Below are 12,554 nucleotides of genomic sequence, written 5' to 3' on the forward strand. Positions count from 1 at the left end.
TATTGATGTTTCTATCTTTCTGTCTATATCACTCTGTGTACGTTGCTATTAATAAGGTGCGGCTGAAATGGTGTACAAATGAGGAAGAGATGATTCCTTATGCAAAAATGAATGAAAAATGCAGAATGAAATGTTTTTATCTGAAGCTTATTGTTAGTTTTAAAGAAAATACATGTATGTGCATACAACTGCTGTTATAACATTTTACCATTGGTTATCTTTACTTGTATTAGTGTTTATCGAGATTTATAAAAGCACTAACAACTAATTTCAAGAACTAAAAACACTGTAACAATAGTTATGACATTATGGACAAAAATGTGCAGCAACTTGTTTTAATATTTAAGTCACATTACTACTAAAGCACGTGAACAGTAATACGGATTAAAATAGTCAATATCAAAATGATGTAATATTAGTTATACGTCCATAGAATAAATTTGTAAAATCGAATTTCTCAAAAACACTAAGCCTTGGATGAAACATTGTTATTCTGTACCCTTAATTTATCTTTGCACACGGAATTTCCTATGTACCGCTTTCCCACTTGTACTGCCATTCTATTTTTATTTCTTTAAACTTTGTATTCCGTAATTTGTCTACGATAGATAAGAACGGTATAAATTAATCTGAGCCTATCTTCTTCTCTTTCTCTTAAGGGGGTATTCTACTGTAGATCTTTGAAAAATCAATTTTCTTTTGCATTTTCTTAAAGAATATAGTTTTAAAAAGATATGTGTAAAACCCTACATTTGAACATCTAAAAGTTAACGAAGTTATAAGTGTTTGAAGGACGCGACAATTAGTGGTATGAAACGATGTGGAGTACCTTAAATGAATTTTTTATAAACCCATGTTTTTTTAAGTGACCGCCATGATATCTTAAGATCTTAAGATACCGATTGGCTCCAAATTTTATGTGCACCTTCAGTGCAAGTGTTGTTATAGCCTATACCAGAATTAATTAAAATTCTTTTTTTTCTTCTTTCTTTTGTTTACGAAAGGTACAGAAAACAAGAAAACCGCTGATTACACTTTAAAATTTCGCTATTTTTTAAATTATCGATTTTTTTTCTTTCGTTCTAGTATTTGCTATAACCAAACTCATCTTAATTAAGAATCTTTTTGTTTTTTTTTTATTTCCGATGAACAGAATGGCCGGAATCATGGCAGCCATGAAAGACTTGTTTTTGAGCAAGTGCGTTCGAGGGTTTACGCTACTGCCAATTTTCATTATTTCTCTTTTAAAAAATGTATGAATATTACTGAAGTATGGATAAATATATGTGAAAAGTGCTGATAGAAAAAGTTGTATAGTTTCCTTGCAAACGAATGCCAAAGGAGGCCTAAGAAACAGCGACCTACAATAGAATTCCCTTTTAAGAGAAAGATATTTGGTTGATTTTCGATTCTGCAGGATATTTAACAAGTTTTACCACCTTATTGGATCTATCTTAACGAATATAATATTTAGGTGAGCTTAAAGTTATGCTTTAACGTTGACAGCTGACACCTCGTAAAATCCAATTCTATTTATAAGAAATGTATTTCCCCAGGCTATAATAGCACAATCTATGATTTTGAAGATGATGGTTTTCATTTGAAAGAAACGTAGTATAAATAGGTATTAGTTTGTATATAATGTAGATATCTCTAGTATTAACAACATTGGTTCTAACTGGTCTGACGCTAAGTTTGTTTGTTTCACGTTTACTTTATTTTACAATCATGTACTCCTATAAACTTCACGATTATTATTACTACGATTATTAATATTAAAGAAGGGAAGAGAATTTATTGTATTATTTACCAGAAATATATGCGTATATATTTCTAGTAATTTCATACTACATACAAAATACGAGTTAACAAAATTTTCATTCAACATTTGACTCATTTTCGAAATTTTCTGTCGTAATTATTTTGTCGATCGATTTGCTGACTTAATGGCTGTTGTGTCTTTTGAGCTGCTTCACGTGCATCTGCTTCCTGAAATACAATTATAATTTCATTATCAGTTGTAGTTTGCAATGAAGGTATAACATATAATATCTGCGTGGCCTTTCCTAACGATACATTGGCAAAATGTTTGACAATTGATGGAATTTTGGAAAAGAATTTTAAGCAGTTCAAACAGGACAGAATAAGACAAAAATCGAAAATAATGAAATTACAAATTCAGATTTACATTTTAGTTAAGTAAATGTAAACATTTACAAAAATCACTTTCGACGTGCCCTTAAATCATTACAGAATAGATTAAGAGATTTTCCCTATTAAAATTTTATTTATATGCTTGAGGTAGTCCTAATTTTTTTCATTAAAAAATCCTACAGTGCGGATTTTCATGTGCTTTTGTGAATTTTCTAACAAATACAAATTGTAAACTTTAAACGGTGAGTGTCATGTTAGATTATTTTATTATTTATAATAGTTAATTAAGGACATTGAAGATTTGTAAAGATTGAAAGAAGCCTATTGCGTTAGATGGTAAAACGAAATCCATTATTATTCTGTAAAGCAAATAACCAAATGGTGATAAACAATGAATAAATTTAGAAAAAATTAAGCGTGACCTACTGGTTTATATATTTGTAGAAAACTTCTGTACTTGAAGAATTTACAGTACAACTGCACTTAAAAGGATTTAAAACAATTTTATCTTGGTGTAATGATTAAAATAAGCTTTCTGTTGTGTAGCATTTAATAAAAAGTATCATGAGTTAATGTTAATTTAAAACTGAACAGACTTGTCGAATAATCGAGAATTGTTTTCATTTCTTGAAACCTGTGAAAAATAAAATTCTGATAACCTTCGCTCCATTTCAAGAGAGAGAATCTAATTGCAAATACTTTTCACACTAACAACATGTAACGTTTGAAAAATTCCTTAATTACAATGAAAAATAATGAATTTATTCGAAAAATTTTCAATACCTCTGTTTACAGTCCTCCTTGTATTTTGGAGATAAAGTCGCCTTGAACTTGTAAAGATAATCCAAGGAGAATTGCTTCTCCTAAATACATCCTTACAAAACAATAGAAAAAGAGGGAGAGGGAGAGGGAGAGAGAGAGAGAGAGAGAGAGAGAGAGAGAGAGAGAGAGAGAGAGCCAAGTGGAGAAAGGAAGAATTAGAAAGTGAGAAAAAGAAAAATCGTGGGACGTACCTCTTGCTGACGAATGCCCGCAAAGATGAGGTCGAGGCCTTTCTGAATCTCTTCACTGACTGGCGGTGGCGTGGGAATGTGATCTCCGGTCGCGTGAAAGCCAGTCTCATCGGCCGTGTAATGGATGGTGATCAGCTTCCCCTCAGGACTCGTATATGAGAAGCTTCCTTGTTGGACTAACGCTTCTCCTTGTTCCTCGCCTTCGCCTACTTTCTTGATGTAACCACTCTCCTCCGCGATAATATTGTTTCCCGTTTCGTAACTGTGAATAATTTATTCATATCAGATTTGGAATCACATTTTTAGTGCTTCGATGTACAATACACGCATGTCGTTACTGCATTATTATAACGTGAAACTTTCCTTGACGATTACATTTCGAAATTTGTATTCACTGAAACTTATATTCACATGTATTAAATGTGTCAAGGTGTAACCTTAATTTTCCCTTCAATTTTAACACAGCTGTTTCAACGTCTTTATCGAAAATATAATGTTGCGCAAGTTAAAAGGATTTATACAAGTTTTTGCTCTTAAGCCTGTCATTCTATAGGGTATAATATTTGTTTGGATATTTCAAATTGAATTTATTCGTGAGATTACACGAAATAAATGAGATGATCAATACTTTGCGATCGTTTATTCTAAAAGCACTTGTATAACATCTAAATTAAATTATTGCAAATAAATTCTGCACGATATTATAAATATGTTACATTGAGCAACAAAATATAATACATATGTATTTCAAAATGAACATCAACATCGAATAAATCTTGAAAGTAATATGTATAAATCTTAATTCGCCATTTCTACTATGCTACGCCTATAGTTTATATTGCAAAAATACAACATTTATAATAAAAAATATTTTTGTAGTGAAACGAAAGTAAAAGTTAACGTTACCGATTAAACAATTTTCACTTATATACACATAAGTATTATATTATATGTATGAATAAATGAATGTAAGAATTTAACTAATTCCTATAATAGAAAGGACTATACAATTAAAGTTAATTATACTAACTATAAATCAGTTATGAATTATTGATTTATTTTCAGTTGTGTTTCACGTCATCGTATCTTGATTTTAAAGAATAGACATCATTCCGTAAATATTTGATGTCATATCGGATGTTCTAAATATTATTGTTATACATATCGGACGACAAAATATTTAATTATTACCTGACTATCTGAATAGGAATTCTTTAACTTTGAATTTCTTGGCTTGCCTTACACTAATTACAAATATAAAAAATGCAACTGCAACATTTCTCTAAGGACAACAATTATTTCAATAATATAACTTATTATTGATTCTGAATTTTACTAAATATAATTTCGCGTATTACAGTGAAATATACATATGCTTATGTGTTATAAATATAAAAAAGTTTGGCTACTAATTAAGTAATTATTGTCCTTATTTGAAAAAATAAACGGCCAAATACAAGTCTGAGTTCACATAATTTTATTTGTTAGCAAAAATCATACCAAGATTAATATTCTTTTTCCTTGAAATGTCTATTTGCTTTCTTAAACGAATGTATAATTCTGAGGCTCGAGCTTTTGAAGAAATACTAATAAGTTGTTGGTAATGAAAAAGCAGTGAATAATAGGTACCTTGTTTTATATGTTCCATCATGTTCTTGCTGTTTATTCCAATGTAAAATTGGAATAGGTGTTGTCGTTAACGGTCTTCTTTCATCGGTTGGAGGACTTGGTCTATCTTCGTGGTAATTGTTACGAGCGTGATAATTTGGATCTTGCGCTGCTGCTAATCCCAAAATCATAGCTATCACCTGATACAATAAAAACTTTGTTTGAGAAAATCATTTGGCCAACTTAACATTTTTAAGTAATGATCTCATTGTGAAAAGATCAAATTTGCTACAAGAATGAAGATCTGTTATCGGCATCACCGACATAGTATTGGTGAGGTGAGTGAAAGCAAGATGCCAATGCGGGTCATTTAACTCCTGACCTACGACGAGTTTGCGAACTCGTCGTCGATTTAGTTTGCCTCATCTTCCTCCGAGTTATTCAGAGTCGCAACAACAGATTAATTTCAATAGATTAATCTTATTTTTGTAAAATTTTTGTACGTATTAACTAATTTGAATACATAACATTTATGACAACATCCATGTAAAACGATATATGTAATTATCAAAATGCGCGACAAAATATGGACTTAAAGCATTTTTTTTATTTCAAATATTTCATGTTAATAACTGACGAATTACGTTACATTTGTATGATTATCAAGATAAAAACATCTGACAGCATCTTTCCTTATTATACTCAGCAATTCAGTATACTAACTAACTACTAACTAGCATAATGACTATTTCATACGTATTATAATATGTATTTATATTATTACTAAATATTGCGTTTTAATCTTTAATATTTTACCAGTAACGGGAGAAGAGTATCTTATTCCATAATTTACACAAAAACACTATACAGCATTACAAATTTGAACATGTATGGCAATAAGAAAAAAAATTTACGAACTTTAGTAAGGATTTTACATTCATTAATTATCTAATAATAGTAGCAATTAAGCAGCGGTAACTTAAGATAGCTTGTAACAGAAAAATTGTGAATATTTTATATTATCAAACCCATATCTCGCGAAAATTTTCAATCGTATCGCATAGATTGTTTAAAAGATCGTAGTATATTGAGTAAAAGAAAAATATAATTCTTATTATATTAGCATTAAGTTAGAGTTAATGTTGCTCCTTTTCTTAATTCACAAGTTACATTTTATATTTTTCATTTCGTATAAATACCCGGTATACCTTTAACTTTCAACAATACCAATCTTACAACAAAAATAATCTTATGTAACAAAAATAACCACATAAATGAATAAAAATATAACAATTACTTACAATGGTTTTCATCTTGATAAAGGAAGCACTTCTGTACGAAGGTGAAAAAGAGTGCAATTGAATCCAATCGTTTATGATCCTAAGGAAGTAAAGAATTCTCCTTTTATACTCTCACCTCATCCCCACTCGACAAGTGATGAATTTGCAAAGATGCTCCACGCAGTTTGTGACGACAATCTGTACACGCATGCTACTTTATGCACATAAGTATGCATTCTACACTACTTTACGCACCCTTTTAAACACTCCTTTCTTGTTCCTTTTTGCAAGTAAGATCAATGCTATTGCAATACTAATTAATTAAAAAAGTTTACCAATATATCAATATTATGTGATAAACGGAAATATTTTTAATCGTTATACAAAGTGAATAGAATAATTTAACTGATTACCCTAATTACTTTTGTTACTGCTAAAGCCAATCAATTTTTTGGGTCTGAAACAATTTAATTTAGGAAAGTTTTATCAATTAATCATATTCCTTGCAGGTTATGTTTTTTTTTTCAAGTTTCCAAAACTATCTTCAGTATTTTGAAATGGAGGTTGGTAATTTCAATTAAGAGTATTTTTAAACAGAGATACGATAAGTTTCCGTTTATTATCATCGGAAAAGTACAAGGCCAAATCTTCTAAACTCCATGAAATGTTTTTTTTTAATTAATGGAACTAAAGATATCATAGTTAAAATAATAGATGGAAAAATTCTTATTTTAAATACATAAAAGGTAAAGCAAATATGAGAACGCTATACTGTTTAACATTATCTAATGTTATAAATAGTCTTAAACCAGGGACGCATGCGTCATTTTGAATGTTTCTATAAAAATTCAAATAAAGTTAAGATATGATTAGCTTCATGTGGTCCTGCTTGAGGCTTTTAGCCTTTATTTCCTCACGTCTCTAACAGCTCGTTCATCAACTCCCTCAAAATGTATATTTTACAACTTTGCTACGTTTGTATGTTACAACGATGCTAACTGCACACTATAATTCGCACAAGTGGAACGCTGAATGATTCCCGCGAAAATGTAATGCATACGTCACGTAGGTAGAGATATACACTATATCTCATAAGTATTTATCCATTCATTATTTACAATGATCTTTCCTTAATAAGCACTTTTATTTTGGAAGTTTCCAGGAAAGAAGTTACAGATTTAACATGTTTGATAACCCTTGTTATAAAAACAGATCAGTTACTTTAAAATACGGTGGTTGAGTATTGAACAATTATTAGAATGTTTCTCTGCCATTCGTAAAGAATTAAAAGCTAATACTTTTGAAATTAGAACAGAACTATAAAAACACAAATTTCTTTGCGCAGTGGCATTTTCAATGTAATTAAGTGTTTGTTTCATTTTCTTGTACTATGTAGGTTTATTGAAAAATCCTATGGATTTTTGTGCCGTTTATTTAACTTACGTTATAGTATGTCTGGTTTTTCTATTGAAATCATTTTCAACTGCTCTTTTCACGACATTTTCATTTTTTAAGTACTTTCCATCTAGAAAATGATGTAACGATCGAAATGAATGATAATCAGAAGGGACCAAGTCAGGTGAATATGGTGGATGATTTAGAATTTTCTACTCTAATTCGTGCTGAAGAATAATACCCTTCCTATTTTCTAAAATTGGCCGGTTTTTTTTTTCATTGCTTTAAGTAGAATTACAAGTTGATTGCAGTATTTTTCGGGATTTATTGTTTCCCCTGATTCTAACAGTTCATAATAAACTGATCCTATTTTGTCCCCCCAAACATACGTCATTATTTTTTTTTCTGGTGAAAATTTGGAGCAGGTTGCCCTGGCATACAATATACTCTTTTCTCTTCTTTTCTCTGAAACGTCATTGTACAAAATCCATTTTTCATCGTTAGTAATTAATCGGTCTAAAAATGGTTCGTTAACCATTCAACTTTTTAACAATATCAAATGACGTTGATAAGGATTGTCTAACAGTAATGTCTTTAGAACGTCGTCGTTAATTTTCGGTGACCTTTTCGAACGAGGTTCATTTTTAAGACTTAAATTCCCAGATTTAAACTTTATAAACCACTTTTGCATTCTTTTAACATCTACAGTAGCGTTACTTCTTCTCTAATATTCGTAAAGAATGCAGTGTCGCAAATGTATCTTATCCACTGACATGTTGACTGTTAAACTTTTAACGATGACTGGCACCTATGCTTCAAGTTAGGATAATAAAAGTCAGACTAGTTGGGAATTCAAAAGAAAGACTTTAAACAATGTTAAAAGCCAGGATAAACATGGTTCGATAAAACGACAGAACTTTTCGACAGGTCTAATATAATGTAAATTTACTCTTAATTTAAATGCAAATTATGTTTATAGTACTGAAAATATAAGAATTCATAGACACGGCTTTCAGGGGGAAATTTACACCTTTGGATCGATGGAAGCTGGTTAAAACAAAAAATTGCTGCAAAACGGTTTATAACAATAAAAATTCATATTATTTGTTTTTTAATTTCTCTACATTCTATTTGACGAGGTGTGAGAATTGTTAAACTTTTCCCATGAATAAGATTGTATGAGTCAAACATAGAAGAGAAGCGCTCACCTTACTACATATGGTCTCATTGCTTTACGCACGAGTATTAGTACTTCCACGTTAAACGCGTGCGTGTACTTCACCGCGAACGTAATAAGACATGTAGAAAGAAACGCTATCATATCAACGGTTTCTTTCCTCTAACATAAGTTTAATCAGTTTTTTCGCTGCAACAACCACGTTTTCATTAATAATGTACGACAATTCGGTAAATATTCACAAAAAGGAAGCCACCTCCGATTTCGATAATTTTTTCATGCGTTGTAAAGGTCATCACTCTGAGTATTGTTGTGAAGGTTTTTAGTCGGCGGTCGCTATTTATTAAGAAGTTATGAAAAAAGAAAGTTTAAACAAAAGTACATATTTTTCAATAGAGTGTGAATAATCGAGACCTTTCTTTTAGGTAACCTAAGTATCCGGACCTATCCCAAACTCGAGATATGTATTCGCAAAAAGCTGTCGTTACTAAACATGGAGTCCTGTCCATATGTGCGTATCTGCAGTACAGTCGCAAGCATAGCCGACACGTTTGCCACTTTGTTCGTTACGATTAAAATTACTACCCCAACCCAATAGTATAAACAAAAGACAAGAATTAGGTTTGGGTTATTTTGGGTTGAATTAAAATTACATTTGGATTATGTTTGGGTTAGATTCTTCCTCTTTCTTTGTTTATAATTTTTTAATAAACGGCGACCGTCGACTAAAACCTTAATAACACTACTCCTTGACAACATTAAAATTGATGATGACCTTAACAACATTTAAAAATCATCCAAATCGGAGGTGTTTCCCTTTTTGTGAATATTTACCTTAAATTCTTCCTGAATAGTATTTAATTTATAGTATTAGGTTGTACCATATGAAATTGTCATTTTTGCAGGTGGAAATAAAAAACCATATATTTTCAAAACAAAACTCTTTATTTAATCAAAATATTCACTGTTAGTATTAATGGTTGCGACGGTATGTACCTCCTACGCTGCACCATTAGATGGACGAACTAACATTAACCGTTCTCACTAGTCCTCGCTAAGACTCCTGTTGGTATACATATGTATATACTTACATGTATATAACTTCTAATCTGACAAAGGAAATTTATTAGAGATCGAAGAGGATAATTCATTCTCAGCTTTGTACTGTTAGAACCAAAGACTTCTACCGACACTTAAAATACTGGTATTTTTCAGTTATATCTTCAAAACCTTTGTAGAAACCGAAATACGAATATAACGGTATATGAAAATATCGATTTATTTACCTTCATTTACCGGTAATTTTTGCAGTATTTTATTACAATTTATTACTACTTTAGACAAGGATTTAAAATTTAATTAATCGATTTAAAACCGATATAGCGAAACCAATATACATGATACTGATACTGCTATAATATAGAACTAATTATAAGATAACATGTATAATGTGTTCGCAAGTTAAAAAAAAATTTCTCGAAATCGGTGATGAGAACGTAAATAGATACTCGTCAGTCTGATGATCAAGTTTTGAGCTAATACATACTAGTAGCAGTAAAAGAAAGATTTTTCAAAGTTATTAATTTATTAATCATTGTTACTTGTTTATTACTACACTATTAGTTTACTGTTTGTTGCGACCTCCTGGACATGCAACTAAGCCTCGGTTTGGCGGATTATCGCAATAAAATGTGTTAGTCACATTTGGCCGCCAGATCGAGGTGCCGACGCTCAGCGGCCCACCATAGATATTCCGTAGACGAACTAGCGCCGCGACCAAACAATTGTCTTTTCCTTAAAGAACCGAAAATACTCATCGAACAAAGGCAGAAGAAAATTCTGGCTATAAAGAATACCGTCACTGGGGATCGAATTTGTTAATAACAAATACGTGTGTAGAATCGGGGCCTCCATACCCAAATAAGGAACAGGAACGAGGAAAAATAGGGAGGGCGTTATAGGCGTAGTGCGCAATGCCTCGGCTTACCAGCCAGAGGTCGCGGGTTCGACCCCCCTCCCCGGTTTTTTGGGTCACTCCATTTTTTCCTCGGTTCCTATATATGCATAAGTAAAAATATCTTAGGAATATTGAAAAAATATCTTAAAAGTTTTAAACGAAAAAAGTTAAAAGTTTGAGAACGATATGTTCCACGTACTGCGTTGTATCGTTTCTTTGAAGGAACAAGAACGTCATGCTTACGTTCTTGACGTCTGGAAATGAATCAACGGTGAGTACAAGCATTACAGGTAATATTACAATAGTATTGTGACATCGTGACGATGCATGTATGCATATATGCCAAAAATTACCAATCACTTTAGAACTGTTCCTGATCAGGCACACTCTGTCATTTCCCCGCTACAGCTGGTAGTTAATCAGGAATTATTTAGAAAATTTTCACTACAAGGAATTCTACAATCCTTCTCAATGTAATGAACTTCTCAAACAAGTCTCTCCGAAAATGATTGCAAGTTTCGCCAAAAAACTCAAATCTAACAAGGCTAGCAGAAGTAACAAAATCTCGCCTTCGTTAGTCAAAAATGCTTCTTTTAAATTTTGTACTGCTACTTTTCAACTCAATCGAAAGTAGCAAAAACAATTCCTATACCCAAACCTGGGAAACACTATAAACTAGTGTCGCGTAGCGACCTTTCAAATTAATATTCTTCAATTTTTCGTAGCAGTAAGGATTATTTAGCCCTCGAGGCGTATACCTGCCGCCTAACCCTCGAGATATACCAAATAAGTACATTTTTATTAGAAGGCCGTTAGCCGTTTCGTAGCGACAGTAACTTTATGATACCACGGCAATCATAGTTCTTTTTGTCTTGCCTTTTATAAACTTGTTTTTTCGAGATAGAAGCTTCGTCCCTTTCTTTCGGTAAATTTTCATACATATGGTCACCAGAGCCGAAGGGTTTCTTAAGGCTATTGTCTGCTACAACCATTGTTAGAGACATTCGGAATTTCCCCGTGCGACCAATGATCTGGGGGGTGGCATTTTTGCTTAGTTTCTCCCCTTTAATTTTAACCAATAGGTAGTGTCAGCCACCCTTCCCCACCACTATCGAAACATGAATTCCACCTATCCGAGTGTCTCACCCCCGCGATGCGGTTTGTTCGGAGGCATCGACGGGATCTTTTTAAAAACGAAAAGTTAGTTAGACACAAGACATAGAAGCACGACCATTGAACGTTAAATAAATAGTACATTAGGTGTGATAGTCAAGAAAAATAAATTATAAGTTATACAGTCCACTAGAATTAAACTATTCGCACAAAGTTAATTCGGCGTGCGAAGTACGAGTTGCGCTGTTGTACGCAACAGACAGAACGTACGCGACAACTAGCTGACAACTATCGACCAATCAGTCTATTACCGGTCCTGTCAAAAACCTTTGAAAAAATTATTTATGCTATCATGGATGAGCACATTCGGAAGAACGAACATCCTGGTTAATTAGCAGTTTGGATTTCGCAGAAGTCACTCGACTGTATAACAGCTTGTTAAAGTGGCCCAGCATCACGCTCACAACATGAACACGAATCGATATTCAGCCATTCGGTATTTCATAATTATAAACTTATTAAACTTTCATCCCTGCCTTATCAAACTTATCCACTGGTATTTAACAAACAGAACGTTCTATGTACAGGTCGGTTCTGATAGATCAGCCAAAATTTACATCAAAACTGGAGTCCCATAGGTCTCTGTGCTGGGTCCCTTACTATTCCTACTATACATATAGTAGAAATAGTAGGAACAGGATGCGGCAAAAGTTCGCAAAATTTTTTTGTCGTGAAATATTTGCAAAATAAATTTATCTTTTTTGTATATTTTTGTAATGGGCGCATTCGTCATTCATTTTGCTAGTTCACGGTATACACTACCGGCCAAAAGTTTGGAATCACTTGCCGATTTCTAT

At 32.3% G+C, this 12,554-nt stretch overlaps 1 protein-coding gene across 1 annotated transcript; it reads right to left on the reverse strand.

Moving 5' to 3' along the window:
- Positions 1 to 1,893: 1,893 nt before the first annotated feature.
- On the reverse strand, positions 1,894 to 6,130 carry LOC108577460 (endocuticle structural glycoprotein ABD-4). The gene is made up of 4 exons (XM_017940613.1): positions 6,077 to 6,130; positions 4,797 to 4,975; positions 3,168 to 3,429; positions 1,894 to 1,989 (listed from the first exon to the last, which is right to left on the reverse strand). Exons 1-4 carry the CDS (start codon positions 6,086 to 6,088, stop codon positions 1,894 to 1,896), a joined length of 549 nt encoding a protein of 182 aa, XP_017796102.1. The 5' UTR covers positions 6,089 to 6,130.
- Between the last annotated feature and the right edge of the window lie 6,424 nt (positions 6,131 to 12,554).

This window comes from Habropoda laboriosa, unplaced genomic scaffold, assembly GCF_001263275.1.
Source record: "Habropoda laboriosa isolate 0110345459 unplaced genomic scaffold, ASM126327v1 scaffold780, whole genome shotgun sequence".
Lineage (NCBI taxonomy): Eukaryota > Metazoa > Arthropoda > Insecta > Hymenoptera > Apidae > Habropoda > Habropoda laboriosa.